The sequence below is a fragment of the Diceros bicornis genome, chromosome X, assembly GCF_020826845.1.
Source record: "Diceros bicornis minor isolate mBicDic1 chromosome X, mDicBic1.mat.cur, whole genome shotgun sequence".
Taxonomy (NCBI): Eukaryota; Metazoa; Chordata; class Mammalia; order Perissodactyla; family Rhinocerotidae; genus Diceros; species Diceros bicornis.
Genome location: NC_080781.1, coordinates 36,276,370 through 36,303,534, shown reverse-complemented (window position 1 = coordinate 36,303,534; position 27,165 = coordinate 36,276,370). Strand labels below are relative to the sequence as shown.

The 27,165-nt window shown below is 36.9% G+C and overlaps 1 protein-coding gene across 10 annotated transcripts in view; it reads left to right on the top strand.

Annotated features, from left to right (window-relative positions):
* Positions 1-27,165, top strand: part of CASK (calcium/calmodulin dependent serine protein kinase) — a 381,795-nt gene that overhangs the window by 226,113 nt on the left and 128,517 nt on the right. For all 10 annotated transcript variants that reach the window (XM_058535677.1, XM_058535675.1, XM_058535673.1 and 7 more), the window contains 3 exons: positions 11,519-11,621; positions 17,752-17,927; positions 23,476-23,598. In XM_058535677.1, coding sequence (XP_058391660.1) covers positions 11,519-11,621; positions 17,752-17,927; positions 23,476-23,598 — 402 coding nt within the window. The remainder of the gene's footprint in view (positions 1-11,518; positions 11,622-17,751; positions 17,928-23,475; positions 23,599-27,165) is intronic.

Below are 27,165 nucleotides of genomic sequence, written 5' to 3'. Positions count from 1 at the left end.
GCACATATCCTGAAACCATTTGCCTCAGCTTTAATCTGCAAATAAAATAAATAAATAATAGTTGGACAAGATCGCCAAGAAACCTTTCTGGTTTTGCTTTATTTCCAAGCTGAAAGATAATAAAGCAAAAGCAATGCATTTGTTTATTAGTAGCCATCACTTAGAACCATGAATTAGATGGCTAGTGGCCAGTCATTTATTAACAAATTAACAGATTAGATTCTGTTTTAAATTTATGGCTGATTTTTGCCTCCTTTACATTGTGTAAAAGGCCATTACAAAGGCCATTTATTGATGTTTTAAAAATTACTTATTTGATTTGTTAAGAATGGCTAGTGAAGACAAGAAACAAACCACTGCGTTCACATAGTGGACTAATTTCCCAGGGGACGTTACTTGTGACTCGTGTGCTATATTGAAGTGGTCACAATGGGTTTCTGATAGTAGATGGTAAATGGTTTTATAATGTTGTTACTTGGCAAATCCTAAAGGTTGCAACCCTGTGTTAGTGCTGCATTGTACCCACTACCGCCCTACCCTTATCGATATTTTTCAACTGGCTCATGTAGGAGCTGCTGTACTAGAGGGCAGGACCCAACAGATGCCACTGTGGCCTCTAGTGAACAGAAGCTTTTAAATGCAGTTTGAGGTATGTTTATGAAAACATCACATTGCTATGTTAAAATACGTACCTATTTGGCAATGATAGCAACCTTTCACTGTTTGTAGTTTGACTTGATAATGACCGAATCATTCAGGCCATGCTTCAAAAATTGCATTAATTGCTGCATACAGAATGAAAATTAAAAGCATGTTACTTTGGAAATAATACTATCAGTAGTACATTCGGTTTTGTTATAAATTTAACTATGTGTCTAAAAAACCATTTTTGTGTGTGATGGGTTTTTTTTATTTTTTATAACCTTTTTTTTTTTAAGTATTTTATTGAGGTCATATTGGCTTTTAACATTGTGTAAATTGGTGTACATTATTATATATCAGTTTCTGTATAGACTGCATCATGTTCACCACCACTAGTCTAGTTTTTATCCATCACCATACGTATGTGCCCCTTTAGCCCTTTCACCTTGCCCCCACCCCCTTCTCCTTTGGTAACCACCAATCTGTAAAACACCATTTTTAAACATTTTTGTTGGGCCGGCCCCGTGGCTTAGCGGTTAAGTGCGCATGCTCTGCTACTGGCGGCCTGGGTTCAGATCCCGGGCACGCACCAATGCACTGCTTCTCCGGCCATGCTGAGGCCGCGTCCCACATACAGCAACTAGAAGGACGTGCAGCTATAACACACAACTATCTACTGGGGCTTTGGGGGAAAAATAAATTAAAAAAAAAATTAAAAAAAAACATTTTTTTTGAATTAACTAAAGTGTATTTTGCTTTTTCTTTTATCTAATATTCACCTTATTTACTTCTGAAACACCAACCTTAAAATTTAATTGATCTGGTAATTACCATAAAACAGTAACAATAGAATAAAGAAAATACCATCTTTGAAAATAGGGAGACAGCATAATTTAATAAAATTAATATTATAGATCATTTATAATATGTTAGAAATAAAATTTGTTGCATATGAAAATAACTTTTAATTGATTCAAGTAGATCTGCAAGTCTTTATGGCAATATACAAAATACAGTATAAACAATGTGACAATATTGATAGTATATGCTTAAATACCTCCAGTGTCCTAAAGTACTTGAAGTAACTAAGAAGACACAGCCTTGTTTTAAGTCAAGTCCAGGCATAGGTATCATTCAAGCAGTTTACTCAGGATTCTAAAAGCAAACTGTTGCTAGTCACCATGAAGCAGGTTTCACTTTTAATATTCAGATAATCAAATTTTAATTAAAATAAAGGACTATTTATGTAGCTGAAATCAAAGAATACTCACAGTTCAGGCTCTCTTGAAGTAAAAGGAGCTGAACCCCAAGCTTCCCTAAGACACAGAGACTCGTCTTGCTGTGTCAGCTGAGCTCCTCCATCCGGTCGTGGTGCAATTGGTTGGGGTTGTCTTCTATTTTCACATTTGCATGTGGTAACAGGTTTTTTTTTCCCTTTTCTTTCTTTTTTCAATATGACAACCCTCAGAATCGTTGTAAAAATAGTAAAAAGCCCCACGACTATGCAACAACTTTATCTTTAAGCTCAATCAACACTTAACTTTAGGAAATTATTTATCTTTTATCTGAATACTTTCCACCTTGACAATTGTGGAAACTTTTCCCTTCTCCCTCAAAATAAAGAAGTTTTATAAATTCTAAGCAGAAATATGCATTTTCTGTTTTTCCCAAGAAATGATGCATTGTGTGGTATATGGACTTTTAAATCACAAACATTGAATTTCTGTTTCTTTCTGGATTTGTTCTAGAAGTTGTTATTCACATAAAATGGCACTTCTGTATTGAATTATACTAACATTAGTAATGAATTTATTCTTTAATTTTTTAAAGTTTTATTTGATCTGTACATTATTTTGTTATATTTTCCTGTATTCCCTTAATATCTTGGATTTATTTTCTAAAACAATCTTATAATTTGAGGACTGAAGAGATTTGTGATGGTATTCTCCCCTTTTTATCCCTATGATAAACTCTCCCGAGTAAATTGAAATATTTTCTATATTTTAAAGAAAGTAATGAAGGAATTCTGCAGTTTTTGATTTGGTCCTAGTCCAATATTTACTATCTGTCCATCCATGTAACTGCTGGCCCTGCAGTTTAGTGTCATTTCCCTTTTTGTTGTCTTTTGAAATGAAGAAAAGTTAGTTTTTATCCTCCCCATAGTTGTTGCCCTGCAGCTTTGTTTACTTCATGGTAAATAATATTTAACTCATGGGCTTTACCTAACATTTGAATTATTTCTGGGTACATATACTCTTCTGAACTCATATTCTCCAGAGGTCTTAGTTTGTTATAAATATGATACATGGGACAGAAGATTTTTAAATTGCTAGAATAAAAATACTTTGTAGCTCTTACTTCCCCCTAGAACCTCTGAGAAGGAAGATGATTACTGTATCGGTCTGGTGTGATTTCTTTATTAGTCTGGCAGGAATTTTATGTGTATGTGTGTGTGTGGTAAAAAACACGTTACATTAAATTTGCCATCTTAATGATTTTTAAATGTGCAGTTCAGTACTGTTAAGTATATTTATATTGTTATGCAGTAAATCTCTAGAACTTTTTCCTCTTGCAAAATGGAAACTCTATACCCACTAAACACTAATTCCCCTCTCCCTTCCCCCGCTCTTGGCAACCACCTATTTTCTATGATTTTGACTACTTTAGATAATTCATTTGAGTGGAATCATATACTGTTTGTCCTTTTATGACTGTCTTATTTTGTTTAGCATAATATCCTCTAGATTGACCCATGTTGTAGCATGTGACAGGATTTCCTTATTTTTAAGGCTGCATAATATTCCATTGTATGTAGAGACCATATTTTCTTTATCCATTCATCTGTCAGTGGACATTTGGGTTGCTTCCACCTCTTGGCTATTGTTAATAATGCTGTAACAAACATGAGTGTGTAAATATCTTTTTGAGATCCTGGCAGGATTTTTTTTATGACTAAACGGATGTTTATCTGTTACCATTCTATTTCATAAAATCTAATATAAATATTTTTTATATTATGCTAGCTATTTTTCCACACCTAAGCCGTCCCTTTTCAAAACACTAATTCTGTTTTAATCTTCACTTCCCTGGTGGCCCCACTGTGACCAGATTTGAGTATAATCTTTTTCTAGTTCTTCCTTTATATGAGCTTTTTCCTGTTCATTTTGAACTTTATACTTTCAGTCTCTATGTTCTTAGCTTATTCCTGTGTATCCTCTTCCCCTCACCCTTCTTCTTCTTCCTTTGTTGGTATCTTAGCTTTTTATTTATATAAAGATAGAAGTAGAAAAGAAAAAATAAATGGATATGCTTGTTTGGTGCCATCTATTACTGATATCACTGTTCTCTCTTTGTCTAAATTCCAACTCTGGTTGAATTCAGCTCACCACCTACTCAAGGCGTGAACCCTGCTAGGTAAAAGGAGGACTGCTGGGTACAAACAATCAATTGTGCCGATTGGTCTCGCTTCAAATTTGTGACCACAAACCTCAAGTGGGCCCCTGTGCTGCCAGCAGTCCTGCTATATTTCCTTAATCTGGGGGTTCTCAAAGCATGGCTCCCAGACCAGTAGCATCAACATCACTCAGGAACTTCTTAGAAATGCACATTCTTGACCTCATCTCAGACCAAGTGAATCAGAAACTCGGGAGGGTAGAAGGCAGCAAGTCTGTGTGATTCTTATGCTAAAGTTTGAGAACCACTGCCTTAGTCAGTTCTTGCTCTTATTCTTTGAAAATACTTTTTCACACCTTCACTTTTCTCAAACTGCCAACAACCCCCTCTCCTTCCCTATTCCCACCTGATGATCACTTTTTATTTCTAAGTAAATAGAAAATAGAAGCACTCAGAAGAGAACTTCCTCATCTTTCTACATCCACATCTGCCTGCATCTACAGGTGCCCTGTACACTGCCTTCTTCACTGTCACTAGGACCAACCCCCCTCCTGACTTGTGCATTACACCGCAACCCCTCTCCTGGGGTCGTTTTTCCTCTCTACAGGATCTTTCCCATCAGAACACAAATGTCTCTCTTTTTTTTTTTTTTGTGAGGAAGATCAGCCCTGAGCTAACATCCATGCTAATCCTCCTCTTTTTGCTGAGGAAAACCGGCTCTGAGCTAACATCTGTTGCCAATCCTCTTCCTTTTTTTTCCCCCAAAGCCCCAGTAGATAGTTGTATGTCATAGCTGCACATCCTTCTAGTTGCTGTATGTGGGACGCGGCCTCAGCATGGCCGGAGAAGTGGTGCCTCGGTGCGTGCCCAGGATGCGAACCCGGGCCGCCAGTAGCGGAGCGCGCACACTTAACCGCTAAGCCACGGGGCCAGCCCACAAATGTCTCTCTTTAAAAAACAAAACAAAAACAAGAAACCAAACCTCCCTGAAAATCTCTAGGTACTGTTATGGAGTCATCTATCAGATACATTACTATGTGAAAATTTTGAATATTTATCTGCATTTTCTTATTTTCAAAACAAAAAAATAAAAAAAAACGGAAGGATAAACCAAAAACGAATACAGTTACCAATGAGGAGGGAGAGATTGGGCTTGAGGACAGGAGCCAAAAGCTAGACCTCTCTGAATGGGTATTTGTTTACAGTTTTGACTTTGTAACTAGGTACATGATTTATATAATTAAAACACCAAATTAAGTCAAAATCTAGTTAAAACACCAAATTAAGTCAAAATTTAATTAAAACAAATTGACCTCACTGTGTAACAAATTGACAGCATAACCACAAAGAGAATACTTTTAAGTGACTTTAAAATAGAGTGGGTTTTTTTTTTACATAATTTTAGACTTACAGAAAAGTTACAAGAATAGTGCAAAGAATTCCAGATACCTTTCACTCAGATTCCCCACGTTAACATTTTTCTATGTTTGTTTTATCCTTATTAGTCTCTCATTCTTATCTATCTCTTTATCCATCTGTCTATGTTTCCTAAAAATAAGGAATTCTCTTAATAGCCACAGTAAAATTATCAAAATCAGGGAATTTATATTGAAAGAATACTATTATGTACTCTACAGACCTTGTTCTAATTTCATCAATTGTCCTAATATCCTGTATAGCAAAAATAAAAACAAGGTTATGTATTGCATTTTAGCTGTTAAATCTCTTCAGTCTCCTTTAAACCCTTTAATCTGAAACAGTATTTGAAGAATATGGGCCCATAACTTTCTAGAATGCCCCTCAGTTTGGGTTTGTCTGATGTTTCCTCATGATGAGATCCAGTTATGTCCTTTGGCAGGAATACCACAGCAGTGTTGCTGAGTTCTTGGTGAAGGAAGCACATGCTATCTGTTAGTCCCATTACTAGCAGTAGTAACTTTGATAGTAATGTCTGCCAGGTTTCTCCTCTGTAAAATTAATATTTTACCTTTCGTAATTAATAAGTATCCTGTGAGGAGCTACTTTGAGATTATATAAATATCTAGTCACTCTTCAAACTTTCACCCACTAGTTAGCACCCTTTGGTTCTTACCTGAATCAATTATGATGATGATAACTGCCAAATGGTGATTTTCTAATGCCAGAATTTCTTCTACATTCATTAATTGATTTTCTACTTAAAGGAAAGCTTTTCCTTCTCCTCATTTGTTTACTTATTTATTTACATCAGCATAGACTATGAATTCTTACTTTATTCAGTAGTAGAATGGTATTTTGCCTGGGCATCCCTGTCGGATATATCCTAAGGACAAAAAAACCCACAAAGAAATCTTAAACAGCATATAGTGGTTTAGTTGTTACTGGTAATGTAGGTATTGTTATTTTGAAACTTTTATACCCATACATACTAAAGGATAAACCAAATGAGTAATTATCTTAATGTCATTAAGTACCAACATTACTGGACAAAATCAAAGAAGTAAAAACCCTATAATTGAGTAGAAGAAGCATCAGTATGCATTGGTGATTTATTTTCCTCCTTCCAAAAAACACATATTTTCTAGCTCTGTCCACTGAAAAGTCAAAGCAATGATAACCCAGTAGCAATAACATACCTAATACTCATATTGTGGATTTAAATACCTTTTTCCACTAAACAGAAATGAGACTGTTTGGAGAAATGGCTGGTTTTAGATCTGGGGCAAGAAATGAACAAGACAAGCTTTAGATATCTTCTTGTACCTGAAAGCAAGAAAGTTATCAGACTCCTAGAGTCTCACAAAAGGACATTAGATCTGACTTAAAGGGCCTCTCACTGGCCAAAAATGTGATAATTTGAACATCAGAATGAATAATGGCTACAATTGATTAAAACACATCAAATATATAAAAATCTATAAATTCATAATAATACAAAAAAAACCCTTCATTGGTCACCTTTGGAGGTTGCCTAGAAATCAACTTGTTATTCTGGAAATAGGTCATAGCAGCTTTATTCATTATATCCAAAAACTAGAAACAGCCCAAATGTCCATCAACAGGAGAATGGACAAACTGTGGTATATTCATATAACAGCATACTTACTCAGCAATAAAAAGAAATAAGCTACTGATCACAACAAAATGCATAAATGTAAAAAAGTACATACTATGTGGCTTCGTGTATATGAAGTTCTAGCACAGGCAAAACAAACTTGTGGTGAAAAAATATCAGAATAGTGGTTTGCACTGGAGGCATGGCAGCAGAGGTTGAATGAGAAGGGGATGAGAGAAGTTTCTGTGATGATAAAAACGCCTTGATAGGGATTTGAGTTACACAGATCTATGCAAGTTGTCGAAATTCTCTAATGGTACTCTTAAGATTTGTGCATTTCACAGTATGTAAATATTACCTTAAACATAATTTTAAACAAATATTAAACTCTAATGGTATATGTGCTAAAGTGTGAAAAGATGAATTGATGGTTGGATAGAGGGATGAATAGATAGATATTTGATAAAGCGAATATAGCAAAATGTTAATTGTAGAATCTATGTGGTAAATATATGGCTATTTACTATACAATTCTTTGAATTTTCTCGATATTTGATAGTTTTCTTAAAGTATTGGGGAAAACCTCCATTTTCGAACCCCTAATTATGGAGCTAGGCATCAATGGCTGCTAAAGTCATTGAATGAAAAGTTGATGTGAACTTTATGATGATGGATCAAGGCAGACAACACCTGAACCCACAGATCAATCCTGTCACTAAAATTAAGACAACCAGACATTATGTTCTTCCTGATGTGTTACAACAGATACACCACTTATGAAGTATTATTGCAAAAAAACTAAAGTTGAATGTGAATCTAATCAAGCTTCTAGACCTAACTACCAATTTGGAGGAAGTACAGGAGATTAAGGAACATATTCAATGACACCATGTAGGTACCGTTAGCCAAGTCCAGATTGTAGGGAATTCCACAGGGGAAATTACCTAGTATCTTAACAATCAATGACATCAACATTTTTTAAAAAGGTACAAGGGGGAATATGTTATAGAGCAAGAGAGACTTAAGAGATACAACCATCAAATGCAGTGTATGGACCTTGAATATCATTTTGGGCTAACCAACTATAAGATGATGTTTTTGAGACAGTCAAGGAAAATTGGATCGTATGAGATGATATTAAAGAATTATTGTTAATTTTATTGGATGTGATAATGATATGGTTATTTTTTAAGTCGTCTGTTAGAAATACTGAACTATTAACGGGTGAAATATGATTTGTTTTAAAATACTTCAGCAAAACAAAATAATAAATGGTTGGAGATAGATGAAGCAAGAATGGCAGAATGTCAGTAATTGTTATAGCTGGGTGACAGGTACATGGAGTTTTATTAATCTATTTTCTCCAATTGTAAATATTAAAAAGTTTAAAAAAAAGAAACTTCCTTGGCTTCACATTCTCTTCTAGCGACATTCCATTTCTCTGTTCCTAGTACAGTAAAGTTTTTAAAAATATCTGAATTGACTATCTCCACATCGTCTCTTCCCATTCTCTCTTGAACCTGGTCCAATGGGGATTTTTGTCTCTATCATGCCACCAAAACCCCTCTTATCAAGGTCACCAGTGACTTCCAAGTTGCCAAATCTAATGGTCAGTTCTCAGTTCTCATCTTAAATGACCTCTCAGTAGCATTTCAGGACACCAAACCCCTCTGATTTTCCTCGTGCTTCACTGTGTAAGCATTCTGTTTCCTTTGCTCATCTTCCTGACCTGTACCAGGTCTCAATCCTCCAACCTCTTCTCTTCTCTGTTGTTAGTCACTCCCTAAGGGATTTCACTCATTACCTTGGCTGTAAATACTATCTATATGCTGTTGATCCCAAATTTATATCTCTAATCCCAGCCTTCTCTGTCCCATTTTATAAGATCTCAATCTGTGTGAAACCAAATTCTTGATCCCTCTTACAGACTCCCTCTTCCCAGTTTCAGTAAATGGCATCTTCATTTTCACTCAGTTGCCTGGAACAAAAACCTAGTTGTCATACTTGACTTAGCTCTTTCTCTCACACCCATATCCAGCAGCATTTCCTGTCAGCATTACCTTCAGAACGTATCCTGAATTTGGCCACTTCTCGCCATCTCGGCTTCCATCACTCTAGTCTAGTCCAAATCACCATTTTCTCTTACCTGGACAACTGCAGAAGCCTCCTGCCTGGTCTCCTTTCTTCCACTCTTGTGCCCTTGCAATCTCTTCTCCACACAACAGCCCAAGTGATCCTTTCAAAACCTAAAACTGATCATAATTCTCCCCCACTCAAAACTTTCCAGTGGTTTCCCATCTCGCTCAGTTTATGGGCTTCATAACCCAGAGTTCTGACCATGGCTTCCAAGGCCCTGAATGATAGGGCCTTTGATCATCTGGATTGCATTTCCCACCACTCTTCCCGTTGTTCATTCCTTTCCCCACGCGCTGGCTTCCTTACTCTTCTCCAAATATACCAACCCTCCTTGTGCCTCTGGGCCTTTGTACTTACTATCCTCCCCACCTGGAACTTGCTTCCACATGGCCCACTCTGCCGCTTCATTCTGGTCTGTGTTCAGATGTTACCCTATTAGAGAGGGCTTCTCTGACCGCCCCCCTTACTAACTAGCAGCTCCCTAGTCTCCAAACCTGTATCACCTGCCTCCTTACCAGCTTAATTTTAGCTCGTAGCACTTAACGCTATCTGGTCTTATATTCATTTATATATATATTGGTTTCTTTGTTTATTTTCTATTTTAAGTTCCAATTTTCTGGTTTGTCTCACTTAAGGATTTATTGAGAATGACCGAATCCACACTCTGATGAGAATTACATAACTCTCAGTATAACATTAACTTAAGCATAAATATAGTCAACAAACTATTAAAGGGTATACTTTGGGATTCTGATTTAAGCTTTTACTTCTCCTTCCTAAGAAGATGACGAAAGCATTGGCCAGGAGACCCTGTCTGGGTCTGGTTTGTATTTTCTTCTTCTGCATCATGCCCATCCTTTTCTAGGCTTGTTCATTTACTGTGCCCCACGCTACAATCATGCTAGGGCTATTGCTTTCTTCTTCAGGTCTGTTGTCATTGATCTCTATTTGAACCAACTGAAAGTTCTTACTGACAGCAGTCTTCATTAGTTGGTTTCTGTAGAGGTTTGCTTGCTCTCTTATAGACCCTTCTGGCTACTTTGTGTCTTGCTGCAGTTTACTCACCATTCATGTACACTTGCTTTTCCTCTCCTCTTCTTCTCTCACTCACACACGCTCATATACACATTTATGTTTGAGGGCTCGTCTTTCTTTGTGCTAGACTCTATTGTAAAGGTCTTTAAACATCTTTGGACAAAAAGAGTAACTTTCAAAGTAGAAGCCTGATGCTTTCATTGGGCAGAGTAAGGATCCCTCCCACTTTTGTATATCATTATCAAACATCTCTCTGGGTGCACCAGCTCAGAGTTTTATTGCACAGGTTTTTCATGCCCACTATCACATAGGCTAAACCTGAACTAAAACTGTGTCATTTTATGAATGAACAAGTATAGGAGAGAATAAAAAGTACTTTTATCTTCTATGCCTGAAGAGGCTTGCCTTTTTCACTAACCCATATTTTAAGAGCAGGTCATATGTAATACCAGTTGTATTGGAGCATAGTATTTGAACAGAGACCAAAGGTGCCCACAATTAAATCTTTTCCTGACACCAGTCCCAACAAGGTCCCAGAAAGAGATAGATGCAGAAGACAAGGTTCTACAAAGAAACTCTCATTGTGACCACAAAGCATATGATTCTTAGGGAGCCCTGATCAAGCAGCTACTCCTCGGAGAGGATGTCTTTGCCCTGGACTGAAGGCCGGTCAAGTCGTCTTCTTTTCCCCTTCTCCTTTCTCACCTCCCACTCCCACAAAGAAGAAGGGCAAGTCCAGAGAAAAGGCGAGCCCAGGGAGGGCATTGAATTCCCTAGGAGCAAGGCTCGATTAAAGTCATTAAATCTGACTCTTCTTACTTGGGGGTGGAATGAATAAAGAAAAGAAAGAGGATGGTGGGAGGGTGGACAAGATGTAGTGGCTCTGTAGGTAAAATCAGGGGTTTCAAGAAAGATTTTGGCAGCAGGTGTAGAATATATTTTTCCTTAAACAAATGTAGACTGTCACTCAAAGGAAGAGAATTTTGCATGAAAAGGCAGAAAATATATCTGTCTTACTTGAACATCCATGCTTCCTGAGTAATTCTTAGCACCATACCCTAATCTTGGGAGAAAATAATTCCTGAAAAATATTGGGTAAAACAGGTAAGTCTTTGGAGAAATCAGCCAGAGGAGAGAATAGGACAAATAATTCAAGCATCCAAAATAATTCCAGGAGCTTTTTTATATTACTATATGATCGTGTTAATCAGTTTGTGTAAATTGAATTGTTCATCTTCAATTAATCCTTATCTTTGGTTTGTCTGTTTTTCTTTTCAGCCCCACTGTGTTCTCCTCGCCTCAAAGGAAAACTCAGCACCTGTTAAACTTGGGGGCTTTGGGGTAGCTATTCAATTAGGGGAGTCTGGACTTGTAGCTGGAGGTAAGAACACTTTTTTAGAAATTTCCTTCAAAACCTGGTCACTGTCAGGCTGGTGTAAAACTTGCAAACTAAATGTTAGCCCATCATCTCAGTGTTTTGTACCCCATTGCACCCCACCCAACGCCCCCCAAAAAAAGCCATCATATAGTTTTGAATTTAATAACTTGTAGTCATAACTAGAATTTTAAGAATAGACTCTGTCTTTTTATTCTTTGTATCCCCAGCACTTAACAGAGAAGAGATCCCTACATACAGAGATTAAAACAGTGTTGGAAGAAGATGGTATTTGGGGCAAAGTAACTTTCAAAGTTGAACTGGCCAAATGAAGTCAAATCTAAAATGTGTGGATTAACCACTTTCAGGTTTATATCTATGGCTAATTTTTAATTTCATGCTGTTTTTCTCTTTCCATTTGTGAAAGAGTCCTGCTCAAGCCATCAATCTGTGTATTTGGGAAGAGCAAGCAGTTGTGAATGCAGAATGATTTTATTATTAGCCAAAGCAAAACATAATTAGAAAATTCCCATGCCAGAAAAAAAGAAGAAAAGTTAAAATAGAAACTTTCTTCACCAGTGTACAGAAGTAGATGCTAATTACAGATTCAAGTATTTGGGTTTTTTTTGTTTATTCCTTTCAATAGACTCTAGCTCAGAATGCTGCTCTGTTTTTAGTTCTGTTCCTTAGTTTTGCAAATTATTTAGTTCTCCATTCTACAAACTATTAGTCTTCTAGTCATTGCTTCCTATTTTCCGTCTCCAAATACTGCCAGCCTTCACAAAGAGGAAAAATATGAAAAATATCAACAGAACCTTTTTAAACCTATCAACTTTCAAGAATGCTTAATTAAATTCAAATACCTAACAAATGATAAATATCAAAATAATAATCTGTTACACGAGATATTTCATTTATTTTAATTTACTATTACTAAAATATCAAAGTGGTGTTAACATAGACCATCTTCTGAAAAATGAGCTGTCATAGTTCTTTTCTTTAAATAGTTATTTCACCACATTGCCCCCTAAAATTAAATTATGTTTAGATTTTCCTCTAGTTTTACATTCTCTTTAGCTAATCATTTCCAATAACGTGAGAAACTGCAAGTTGAGTCAAGTTTTAAAAACTGATTTTTTTTTCCTAATCAAAAGTTTTCATCTGTGATTGGAAGACTAACTATAGGGTCAGGTAGTAACACATAGTTTATCATAGAATCATTGAATCTCCAAATTCGAAGGGGCCTTAACTTCTCCAGTCTTGTAATTAATGATCGAATTCTCTCATAAAATTCTCAGCAAAAGGTTGACCTCTAGTTTAATTCCTCAGATGGCAAAGAATTCACTATGTCCCAAGACAGTTCATTCCACTTTTGGAAAGATGCTTAAGTATTGAAACGTTCATCCTTGCATTGAACAGAAATCTATCTTCCTGTAACTTCCACCCAGTGGTCCTAATTCTGATGTTTAGAGCCACACTAAACAGTTTTAATCCTTCCACATGATAGCCATTCAGATGTTTGAAGACAGCTATCATGTCCCCCTAAGTCTTATCCAGGTTAACTTGTCTAGGTTAATTAAGCCATTCCTCATATAAACTGGTTCAGAGTCTCCTCACTACACACAAAGAACGGAGCCAGAACTGCGACAATTACAGGTCCAGTCCAGCGCACAGAAGCTTGGGGCTATTGCTTCTTTTGCTGTGGGTCTTACATTTCTATCAGGCTCTCCAAATTGCATTAGCTTTTTGGACAACCACATAACAATGCTGGCTCATAGTAATCTTGCAATCAACCACAAATCCTAAATTGTTGTTGTTTTTAAACAAATGTTACTGTTTAACTCTCTCAACTGTGATATTTGTACAGATCACCCCTGTATTGAGACTGCACAATTATAACACATAATATCTGATGATTACATCCCCAAGGCTGACAAGATGAAATGAAACAAACTTTTTTAATGTTATATACTGGCCATATATAAAGACTTTGTTTCCCTTGATCTGCACCTGCATCTTGTTAGTGTTCAAAATGGCATGGGCTTCATATTTTACTGTGCATCTTGATTGAAGGGGAAAACAGATTCATTAGATTTACCTGGACGTTTTCTACATGTTAATCTATTTTCCTAAAGTCCATGAACCTTTCCCCTAAATTGTGTATATTTAAAGCTGATTTTGAACCCACAATGTGTCAGTTATGCAAAATTTATTTTTCTCAGTGCTTCTAGAATTATTTTCTAATGGTCGAAATATTGTCATTTCTTAACATACCCTTCCTTGCAGTCTTGAAATAACTACTTCAAGCATTACAGTGTCTTTAAAAGTACAATGTATGTAGATAAGGAGTAAATTATTTCTCTTATAAAAAGCTTCCTGTTGTTTAAGGTACTTTTGAAAATTTTACTAATATTTATCAACTCATTTGCTAATATTTAACAGAAAGCTATTTTCCTGTCAGTTAGAATCTTTGATCACTCAGTCCTCCAAATAGAAAGGAATTCTGTCCTTTATATGTTCCATATAGTAAAAACCATTTACATATATTTACACTTCCCCTATTTGAAACTCAGCTATTTGGAAAACTCACTTACCTAGAAGATAACTAGGAACCTAAAAAATAATTATAGTAGCAGCAAGACATTTCCTGCCCTTATATCCTTTCATGATCCTCTCAAGTGAGCATCTAAAGACACACTCTCTGAGGCTGACGTGTTCCCATTTTTCGTAAAGTTTTATGGATTCATGTTCCTTCATACCTTGCACCTGCTATTCCCTCTGGTTAGAATACCTTTCGTCATTTTATGTATCTGCTTAACTCTTACTGTTCTTGAAGGCTGAGCTAACAATCGTTTCCTCTTAAAAGCAGGCTGATATTCACCCTCCCAAGTTAGGTAACCCTATTCCTTTTCTTCCATATTACTGTAACTATCTGGGCTGCATACCTCCGTGTAGCGTTTGATGCAGGGATTTGTAATCATATCAAAGACTGAGCTTTGTGAGGGCAAAGGGGACCATGGCTTATCCCCCGTACATCCACAGCACCTACCATGGTATGTAGGACCTAGCAGGCACTTAGGAAATTGTTATTAAATGAAAAGAATCTGGTTGCTAATTCATTTCCAGTTAATAGCAGATTTTACACAACAAATTAGGAGAAGCCAAGGCTGGAGTAAGCATAGTGAGAGAAAAGAAATGAAAGCCTGACAGAAAAAATGTATTGAGCAAGATACCTAAGCTTGGAAAGCACCGCAGCCTTTTAATACTGAAGAAATCAACCCTTGCATACCTCTGAAGTTCCTGAGAGCATTTCCTGTTCTAAAGCATAGTTCTTTAACTGATATCCACAGTGACAATTTTGAATCATCAAGAAAAGGTTAAATTATGTGCAGCATCTTGTGTAAAAGAAGTCAGGAAATTGTAGAAAGGTAGCCATGCAAATTTATTAAAGTAAAAAGCTTTGAGTGCATAAAGATTCAAGTCCTAAAGTATTGAATATGTAGCTATTCAGAACAGTTTCATCCCTGAGGTTCTAGATAATAAGGTTTTATTATAGTATCAAAAGAATCTAACATTTAAATATTTAAATATATATCTGAAGTATGTCATATACAGTTACTTTTAATTTGGTTTGGTAATTGACTTCCTGTTCTTAGAATTTTCTTGTCAAAGTCATAAAAATCAAGTGACCACAAGGAAGGAAAAGTCAAGTGATCACCAACAAGGAGTTTGGGGAGGTTGGTGTATGTTAAAGGTTAACTCCAGTTCTTTCACATTCTACTGATCTGCACCAAATAGAAAGATCATTCCTATATATTCTTTCTACCGTGGTCTTTTCCCCCTATCGTCTATGAGAAAATTCTTGAACCAAAAGACATGCATCTTCCTCAAGATGGAGCACTAATTCTCCAGAACAGAGTGGTCTTCAATCCGTATAAATGGGGAGAACCTCCTCAAGAAGGCTGGGGCTGGCCATGGTGGCTCTGACTATTCCCAAAGTGAGGCCCCCATTTTGAGTTGTTTGGCACTTTCTTGTGTGGGAAGCGGTAGGAGTCAGATAGACTCCTTTCAAAGCATCACCTGAACCATCAGCAGGTATCCTGATCTCTTGCCCTGCTTTTCGCTACTCATGCCAGCTCCTATCCATCAGAACAAAGTGAATTCTTCAATGGCCCCGCCCTGTCCAGGCTGTTAATGAAGTAGGAGGTTTAGCTCTCATCGCTTCATCTTTATGTTACTTGAGGAAGCAAAATGGGGCAATACGGCAATAAAAATATTTCCTTCTTATTAGTACAGAATTTTCACTGATTTACTGTACATTTTAAGTGAAAATATTTTCACTTTCTTAACCCTGAACTTAATCTCTTCTATTAGGGGGAAGGAGAGGAACAATAATGATCTGCAGCAAAGGAACATCCCCAGTACACAGTGCTACTTTATCCTTCTCCATCCCAACCGAGTTTGACAATCACTAACAGGACTTTATGATACATTCTCTCTAGCAGGATTAGAATATCGCTAAGGTCTTTTTAAATTCTGAACCATAGTTCTGAGCTCTATATAAGTATTGTGCAGTGTTCAAAGTAAAAATTATCTTGGACTAGATATGATGAGAGGAGGAAAGGAGGGAGCTGGGCCTGCATACAGCTGGAAGAGCTGCCAAGTCTGGTGGGCAGTTCCTTCTCTCACAATAATTTCCCCACAGGGTACAAGTCTTTCATTCTACAGTAGAAGAAAAGACTCCTTTTGGGATACTGAGTTAAAGACGGTTACTAGTGTGCAAACAACTACTATCAGATTCCTTACTGAAAGCTAGTTTTGATAGAGAGGGAACAAAAGAAAACTCTTTAAAGAAGATGGAGGTCAAAGAAGATTGAGTGGGAGGAGCTTCATGATTTTGCTTTGGTTTATGTCATATATTTGCTCTCATTTTCTTCAAATGTTAACATTAGGAGGCAGCTTAAAAAATCCTGTTATAGGGGCCGGACCGGTGGCGTAATGGTTAAGTTCACGCACTCCACTTCAGTGGCCCAGGGTTCGCAGGTTCGGATCCTGGTCATGGACCTACACGCTGCTCATCAAGCCATGCTGTGGTGATGTCCCACATACAAAAAATAGAGGAAGACTGGCACAGATTTTAGCAGCAATCTTCCTCAAGCAAAAAGAGGAAGATTGGCAACAGATGTTAGCTCCGGGCCAATCTTCCTTACCAAAAAAAAAAAAATCCTATTATAACAAAATATTACTAACCATTGTTAATTGCTATAGTCAACTCCCAAAATCAATTGAACAGGATTTCAGATTCAAATTCCATTAAAAGTTCTCAGCATTAGGTTTAATTTGAGAATTTCCTTTTGGTGGTCAAAAGTAATCTTTTTCTCCACAGATTTTTTTCTCACTCCTGCCCCCTCCCTGCCCTGCCCAAGGCAGACTCTGCTGATTCTTTCCTGGACAGCTACAGACTCTGCCTGCTGACTCTTCCACCTGCCTCTGCTCTATATTTTTAGTGATTTTCAAACATGTGAAAATGAGAAAATTTAAACAACCTCTTCATGAAGCAAAAAATAGGTACATACTTACTGTGTACTCTGCTGAATTCAATAAAGAGTACCACTGTTAAAAAGGCAAAGTACCTATCCTGGGCTCTATTTTCAACGGGTGATTAGATAAATAATTTTTTTTAATTATGCATATTTTCCCCCTTAACTGTGCGAGTCAATTGCATTCCATGCCCTTTTTTTTTTTTTTATAATTTTATTTATTTATTTTTTCCCCCAAAGCCCCAGTAGATAGTTGTATGTCATAGTTGTATATCCTTCTAGTTGCTGTATGTGGGACACGGCCTCAGCATGGCCGGAGAAGCGGTGCGTCGGTGCGCGCCCGGGATCCGAACCCGGGCCGCCAGCAGCGGAGCACGCGCACTTAACCACTAAGCCACGGGGCCGGCCCGATAAATAATTTTTTACCTTTTGTGAACTTGATTTTATGGAGGAGGGGCGAGGTGGTGAGAGAATATTTATATTGTTAAACTTTTCGTTCAGACTATTATAGTTCTATGATGAAGTTTCCAAATGGGCAAAGAAAGCCCATTTTATGTAAACATTTTTCGTTGATGTTGTTGTTGTTTTAAATTTAGGACGTGTTGGAACACCTCATTTTATGGCCCCAGAAGTTGTCAAAAGAGAGCCTTATGGAAAACCTGTAGATGTCTGGGGTTGCGGCGTGATCCTTTTTATCCTGCTAAGTGGTTGTTTGCCTTTTTATGGAACCAAGGAAAGATTGTTTGAAGGCATTATTAAAGGAAAATATAAGGTAATATATTATGAATATTTTATTTTTCCACTGAGATTAAATTGTTCTGAAAAATGTGTTTTGAAGTTACTATCTGTCTATGGATTGTTTATTGATTGTTGTGTAGTTATCCAGTCAGAGAAAAGTTCTTTGCTTGCATCGTTGATCCATTAGCCTTGTTAGGTAACATAGGCCTCAGGTAAATTTCTGAGTTCCTATCAGCTGAACTGTCATCTAGGTGGCACAGAGGAGACTGATTTTAAAACAACCATTGCTATCTGGTGACTGAACCCATTTATTCAGGCTAAGCTAGAAAATAAAGTTCTTTGGCCCTTCTTTGTGTAATTTGAGAAAAGGGCTTTATTTTTTAAAGCTTTTTGCTTAATTTGTAAAATTACAATGGAAATTTTATCCAGGTAATTAAAGTAATTCTTTGTCTTAAATTTTAGATTTATTGTCTATTAGCCTATATTTTTTTGCTTTATCACACATGTGTATTGCATTTTGTGTAGTCAGCCACCACAACTGAAAACTTTGCCATTTACATTCCAGGATAAACTGAAATGCCAGTGTCACAACTGCATTTCCTAATATAATTTGGAGCCATTTTGGTGTGACTTAAACATTCATATTCTTCTTTGGCTACTATGGATTAGAAACCACATGCACTATTCACAGACTTGTGATTAGTACATTATTAACTTTCATTATTAAAAAATTAAAAAGTCATTACTGACATTGTGAATTGCCGTACCAAAAAGGCCTAAGTAATTCTTGGAAATAAATAAGCTTAAGGTCCTCGGTCTCACTACCCCAACTCTTATACTTTTTTGCCTTGTACCACCATTTATGGCTGACAGACTAGGATGCTGTGTGTGGGAAGCATGGGGGAGTGTGTGACTGAATATCAGATCAGGGCAGCTTATGTTGGAGAAGTTCCTTTTCCTCCCATTATTCCTGAAATCTGTACTTTCTATTCAATAGAATCACTGTTTCATTTTCAGCCATGCCTGGCAACATAAAACCAAACACACAGGTTCATCTAACAGTAGACTCCAAAACTGTGAAGCACCTAGAGTTTTCTTTTCAGTTCCTCATTAATGTTAGAATTTTATATGGGCCTTGAAAAAAAAATAAAGAAAAAGGAAAAAAAAAAAAGGGAAATGAAAGGTATTGTAGTTTCAGAGTTGCAGTCTTATCCTTTTAAGCCAAACTGAAGCTTGTGGAGGTAAGAAGGTGAGATTGGGTTATCCTTTTCTTTTTCCTTGGGTCTTGTGTACCATCAGCTTATAAGGGCATACAGGTTGGTCTTTTATTTGGATTAAGATATATGCCAAAACTCTGTTAAGAGAGAAAGATGTTTTAAGTATAGGTTTTTCTGCTTCTCTTAAGAGTCAGTTTGGCCATTGGGGAATAAAATCAATCCTTTCAAGGTAACTAAAAGTTTCAGGCAACTGCTTGTAAGTAATCACCCCCCACCAATCCCTGGAAATTGTGAGTGGCTATCAGGAATGCACGGTCATAGCTTTCTGGTTGAATTTTGCCAAGTGAAATCACAGATACTAACATATGAAAACAAACACCATTCGTAATGCAGCGGCATAATACTAGCAATAATGAGAGCTAATTCATACATGGCACTTACTATGTGCCAGGAACTGTTCTAAGCACTTATGTTAACTCATTTCATCCTCACAGTGACTTATGACGTAGGTACCATATAATAAAATCTCCCACCTGCCTTTTTGAGGTATAAGCATTTGTTAATAATAGATTCTTCCTTTGTGTTTGTTCAGTCGCTAACTTCCTGGTTTCCAAGGCAATGTGCTTCATTCCAACAGCTTCTGGTATTTGATTTTGTCTATTTTTAAAGCATTGAATAGTTATTTTTGTTTCTTTGTAAGAAACTTGGATGGAGCACACATGTCCAAAAATTAAATTATTTTAAAATTCCCTGTTCTTAGTATTATAGTAAGTCAGATGGATGGTGGCAGCTATATTGTAATTTCTGTACCTAGGAGTTTGAGGTTAATAACCTATTTACTCTTTTACTTGGCTAATCTCATGTCTCATATTCATGGCTTTCCTTACAAAAGCCCTAGGTTTTCAGCAGCTTAGGTTTTTTTGGTGTTTTTTTTTTTTAATTTTTTGTTTATTGCAGTAACATTGGTTTATAACATTGTATAAATTTCAGGTGTACATCATTATACTTCTATTTCTGCATAGATTACATCATGTTCACCACCCAAATACTAATTACAACCCATCACCACACACATGTGCCCAATTATCCCTTTCACCCTCCTCCTTCCCCCCCTTCCCCTCTGGTAACCACCAATCCAATCTCTGTCTCTATGTGTTTGTTTGTTGTTGTTATTATCTACTACTTAATGAGGGAAATCATACGGTATGTGACCTTCTCCCGCTGACTTATTTCACTTTGCATAATACCCTCAATGTCCATCCATGTTGTCACAAATGGCTGGATTTCATTGTTTCTTATGGCTGAGTAGTATTCCATTGTGTATATATACCACAGCTTCTTTATCCATTCGTCCCTTGATGGGCACTTAGGTTGCTTTCAAGTCTTGGCTATTGTGAATAACGCTGCAATGAACACAGGGGTGCATGTATCTTTACGCATTGGTGTTTTCAAGTTCTTTGGATAAATACCCAGCAGTGAAATAGCTGGATCATATGGTAGTTCTATCCTTGATTTTTTGAGGAATCTCCATACTGTTTTCCATAGTGGCTGCACCAGTTTGCACTCCCACCAGCAGTGTATGAGAGTTCCCTTCTCTCCACATCCTCTCCAACACATGTTGTTTCCTGTCTTGTTAGTTATAGCCATTCTGACGGGTGTGAGGTGATATCTCATTGTATTTTTGATTTGCGGTTCCCTGATAGTTAATGATTTTGAACATCTTTTCGTGTGTCTGTTGGCCATCTGTATATCTTCTTTGGAGAAATGTCTGTTCAGGTCTTTTGCCCATTTTTTAATTGGGTTGGTAGTTTTTTTGTTGTTGAGATGCATGAGTTCTTTATATATTTTGGAGATTAACCCCTTATCCGATGTATGGTTTGCAAATATCTTTTCCCAATTGTTAGGTCGTCTTTTCATTTTGTTGATGGTTTCCTTTTCCAGCAGCTTAGTTTGAAGTATAGATCTATCCCTGCCATCAATGATGAACCTGGTGTGCCTTTTTCTTTTTCTTAAATATACTGCGCTTTGATTGTGTTAGCATTTATTTTTACATATTTTATTACTGAAAATTTCAAACAAACAAAACTAGTAGAGAAAATATATAATGAACCCCCAGCTTTAATACTTACAAACATATAGCCAATCTTGTTTTATCTATATTCCACATACTACTAGATTATTTTGAAGCAGATCTCAAAAATATTTCATCACCCTGGTGGTTCTTAACAAAAGAACTGTTAACAAAAATCCTTGATCTTTGTGGGTATTTTCAAGAAAATTTTGATGACATATTTTAAATGTAGTAAACTTAAATTGTCATAGTTTAGGGGCCGGCCCAGTGGTGCAAGCGGTTAAGTGCACGCGCTCTGCTGCGGTGGCCCGGGGTTCGCAGGTTCGGATCCCAGGCGTGCACCGACGCACTGCTTGTCAAGCCATGCTGTGGTGGCATCCCATATAAAGTGGAGGAAGGTGGGCACGGATGTTAGCCCAGGGCCAGTCTTCCTCAGCAAAAAAAAGAGGAGGATTGGCAGATGTTAGCTCAGGGCTGATCTTCCTCACAAAAAATAAATAAAATAAAAATAAATTGTCGTAGTTTATAAACTGCTACTGGTCTTAAATTATTTTAACTTTTTATTCTCATTTGCTAGCTTTCTTGATCTTTTAAGTGCTAACATTTAATTTTAATTAACGTTTTTATAAAGAACAAAAATACATTTCCCAAAGTATATAAAAGATACAATCATCTTACATCATTTGTTTCTGGATAGCCAGTTGGTATCTACACAGCAGGAGTCTAAGCTGCCTGGCTGTAGTATTCACATAAGTGAGACTGTGTTATAAGCCCTGTTTTGTTCCCCCTTACTCAACCTCCCCAATTAATTTCAGCTACTCTTCTCAGCTGAAGGAAGAGAAAACCCTGGATTGGACTCTCTCATAAAAAGGAGGGAGGAATATACTTCTCAACCTCTGCTCACTTGAGAAATCTTACCACCACTTTCAGACGATTTCTCAACCCCTTTCCCAAGGACAAATCATTCCAACTTTAAAGAGCATGTCAGCTCCAGGATGGGGAAGGGGGAAGGAGTCTATCTAAGCCCCATCTAATCACTCACCTCCTTATTTCCAATTGGTCAATTGATCACAATTTAAATAGGATGACAATATTCCAACAGTCTCATGGCATTCATTTTAATTAAGGGATCTGACAAGCAGAAGTGACTATCGTTTGGAATTCTGCCTGTTAGAAAAAGAAAATGGAACATTTTTCACTCTCCATCTATAAGTACAAAGCCTCACATTAGCCAGAGCGGAGTGTCTAATGCTAACCCTTGGCCAAATTGTGATGATTCATATATACTGTAATGCAAGTTGTGATTTCATCTGGCTTTAAATTGTTGTGGACTTTATTCTCCATCTTTCTCCCTTAGAAGGAAAGATTGGTCTCTGCTGGTTAAAGCCATGGCATTGCTTAAATCTCCTGGCACCAGGCAGCTCCCATAAGCTTACTTGATCAGTCGGCTTCCTGATGTTAAATAGGGAATGAGACCCTACTCCATCTCTACCCTCCTGTTTACACTTGCCTTCCCAACTCCAAGCCCTAAGCATTCCTTTCCATTTTTTTCTGGTTCTTGGTCTCAGATGTACCCCTTTTCCCAGGAGCGTTCCAACTCTTTTCTTCACAGATCCACAACTTTTCTCACAAATCCTATGTCTTTTGAAAAACTCATAATTTTTTTTTGTTTGGCCGTAGTCAGTTTACCTTGTGGCTTAGTTGTCTTATCTCTAAAAGAGGAACAAAAGTAACTTCACTGAGGACAATGCACCAGTGAATTGGTTATTTTGGAGGGCCTATAGTAATAGTATATTTTTTCCTGAAATTGATATACAGTGACCAAAATATCCTATTAATAACTTTGCATAGCTTCACAATTACTGATAATTCCAATCTTTAAACACAAAATGTTAAAAATATTTCTTTAAAAATTTTAATTTTTAAATTTTATTTTAGTCCTTTCTGGATCAAAGTATTCTAGTCTCTTTAGAGTCTAGATTCTAGACTCTATTTTAGCTGAGGTAGAACCTGGAATTATGAACATTCTATTCTTCAATTATTAAAAGTATTATAACGTAATAACAAGAACATATGTAAGGAATATTTACTGATGTAAAATCTCATATAACAAACAACAAAAAAAGAATTACATTTGTCCTCTTCTTCCTTAGAAAGCAAGCCTTTAGAATCAGATTTCTCTTCTTTGCTCTGAGAATCTTATTCACATTGAAACAGCACAGGAATATTAAATAATAGTGAATGTTAACTTCTCACTGAAAATAACTATGTAATTTTCCTTTCCTCCTCTTTAGATGAATCCAAGGCAGTGGAGCCATATCTCTGAAAGTGCCAAAGACCTTGTACGTCGCATGCTGATGCTGGATCCAGCTGAAAGGATCACTGTTTATGAAGCACTGAATCACCCATGGCTTAAGGTACATGAGCTCATTGGTGGCCATCTACACTTTGTTTGAACACTTCCAGTGACAAGAATGTGTTGCTCTGTGAGATGCCCTTTCCACCTTTCCTTTTTTCTGAGCATTTTTGCATTACAGTTTTACTCATCTTGTTTGCTGTTTCTGCACATCCTCTTTAAACATTGGGGTAGAGAATATACCATTCAAGTGACATTCAGCTATCAGACAGAGGGTACAAAAGTGGATTAAGACAGAATATATCAGGGAGGAAGGCCTGTTTTTCTCTACCAACACATGTTCCAAAGATGTGCAACATGAACAACTGAAATAGTACTGTGTAACAATAAAAAATGAATGATCTTTATTGTGGGTGTGACTATATGCTTTGTAGCACTATATTTATTTCAGTAGATACTAGATATGGATTTATTATTTTAGGAAAAAGGCAGATTTTTAAAATTCTTTTTCTATCCCATCTTGTGAATGAGTATTAAGGAAAATGATAACTTGGGACTTCAATGAAACAGTACTATTTGATGAATACAATATACAGTTCAGTAATTCCAGGAACTTCTCACTTTACAGGTGAGAAAAGTAAGGCTCAGAGAGGTTAAGAATCTTGCCCCAAGTCACAGAAGTTGTCGGTGGTGGAACCAGGGTTTTAATTCATCCTACCACAACCCTTTCCTTTGTACACCAGGTCTATCCCTTTGTTTATTTAAGGACACCGCTCCAGCAGTGTTCCCCTTCCTGCATCCTCAGTTTCATATCTCTGTTGACTCTAACATGCTGCAATTTATTTTTATTACATGTGCACACACACACACACCTTCTCCTGACCCTACAGCCCCCTCCAGCTTCTATCCCTATTCTCTGCACCCTTTGACAGCAAAACTCCTACAAAGAGTTGTCTGTGCTCACTTTCTCCAGTTTCTCCCATCCCTTTTCTTGAACCCACTCTCATCAGGGTTCCAATCCTGCCAACTCCACTAAAACTGCTCTTGTCAAGTCACTAATGACTTTCAGGTTGCTAAGTCCAGTGGTCAAATCTCAGGCCTTCTCCCTCTTGGCATATCAGCAACAATTGACGTCCATCCTCCTGAAACACTGTCTTCTCTTGGCTTCAGGATGCCTCCTTCTCCTGGTTTCCCTTCTACCTCTCTGGCTGCTCCTTCTCAGCTCGTGTTGATCCTTCCTCCTCTCCCCCCACCCACCTCTTCACATTGGAATCCCATAGACCTCCGTCCTTGCTCCTCTTTCTCTCTATCTACACTCAGGCCCTTGGAGACCCATCTAGTTTTAAAGGCTTTAAATGCTGTCTGTCGACCAATGACTCCTGAATTTATACCTTCAGGCCAGGCCTCTCTCCTGAGGTATTCTTTCTTAATCCAATATATAGTTTTGCTCCCTGATACCTCTCTGATGTCACCCCTTACTATTCTCCTCTTCTTTCACTCTGCTCTCCTCATATTGGCCGCCTTGCTGTTCCTCACACCGCAGGCACATTCTCACCTCAGCACCTGTGTGTTAGTTGTGCCCTTTCCCTAGAACGTTCTTCCCCCAGATATTTTCATGGCTTATTCCCTGACCACTCAATTTAAAATGTGGGAGAAGGAATGCCCCCTGCCGCCAGTATTCCCTATCCCCCTTCCGAACTCTGTAGTTTTCTCCATGGTGTTTGTCACCATAAGATGTACTTACACTTGACTTATTTATTTGTTGTCTGTCTACCCCCATAAAATACAAGCTGCATAAGAGTGGGAACTTTTAGCTATTGGTTCGCTTCTGTCTAGCACCCTAGAAACTATCTGACATGTAGTAGGTGCTCAATGAATACTAATGATTGAATGAATGAACGAATGAATTAGACCATGCTACTTCCCCAGAGATTATGCAAAACAATAAGATATATTAAAATGTAGATTAATAATATATCTTAGTGGCGATGACATGGAATAATAATATTACAGAACAATTTTGAGATTCCAATGGGATCTTGATTCTCCTTAAGAATATTATTTCTCAAATCTGCATTCAACCCTCTGATACTCAGTTCTAGTTATTTTTGACTTGAAATATCCAGTCCCGGTTATTCCTGATTTCCCCCAGAAAAGAGTAGGTAAACAGTTCTTAGATAATTTCTTGGTATTTTTTCTCCCAGAAATGAACAGTGTAGGAGGGACTTCTATTTCCCCTTTGCCGTTCTTAGTTTCTCCATAATGGGGCTCTTTTGTTCATTAGAAGTCAGTTTAAATGCCAAATAACAATGAAAATGGCAGCCATGTTAGTCATTTTTAAGATCCTTTAGAAAATTTGGCTTTTATTATCATGCTTATCTTGGTTAATAACATATTTATTTTTGGAAACCCTTGTCCCTGCAATGATTATAGTTCTCATTCTAAATAATATGAGCTTAAAACACAATAGATTTCTGGCACTAGAAAGACAAAAGACAAAAAAATGTCAGTAACTTAAATGAAAAAGTTCTGGAAGGTGATTTGAGCTCAGTGTCATGTGCCGAGTCTGAGCTACAGTTGACCTTCACTGCTTGTGTGTCATCTAAAGATGGAAGACTTCAATAAGAATGTTATCTAGCTGATGAGAACAGGCTTGTTATATTTAAATACTTATCCATGTATACTTGTACATCATTGCTGTGGATGTAAGTGGTGTTAACTTAGTAATAGCTAAGATTTAAGCTACAGTTTAAATATGAAAAACTCCTGAATAACTGCAAAGTGAAGAAGTAAGATGATGAAAATCCTTGTAATGAAGAGTGCCGAAAGTAATAATGCCATTGCTTTACGTCAAAAAAAAAAAAAAAAAAGAATTATTTCTTTGGTAAAACCCCAAAAAAGAGTCCGAATCAGTCATTTCATATCAAAAAAGAATGAGTAAATAGACCAAGTAATATGTGAATGTCTTATGATTGTTAAATCAAACCTGTTTAACAAAACCTGTTTAACACTTTTATCTAAATTAGTGATGTTTGCTGTGAATATTCATCTCAACAAAACTAAGACCAACTAAAATTATTATACTTTCCTCATAGATAATTGAGCTCTTTTCACACCCTTTGTAGGCTTAATATGTAGACCCTAAAGTATATTGACTGTAATAAAACATGAAAAGGGTATTTCTATCAGACTAATTAATTTGAATTTTGGAAAAGTCAGTCAACACATCAATTAAATGTATATTCAGCATCTGGTGTGCACAAGAGATGATGAATCAAGTTCTTCATTAAAGTAAAAGGCATGTTGCTATAGAAATTTTTCTGAATTCATGTCACATTACTGTTAGTTTCAGGTAGGACTATTTAATCCAGAAAAGCATTTTTTTTGCTCTTCTGTTTCATTTATAATGCCTTGGATTTTGTTATTGTTTACTTGTTTTCTGGTAAGAGAGACTGTAATAGACTTATTTTTAAATCTTGTGATTTCATCTGCTTATAAAATATCAGAAATCATAACTTAAGCATAATTTTATTAAAAAAACAAATATTTTTCGACTGTGTCCTTATCTCTGTTCACTTCACCTTTGTGAATGGTGATCAGAAAAGGTGTTCACTAGAAATAGAGTTCA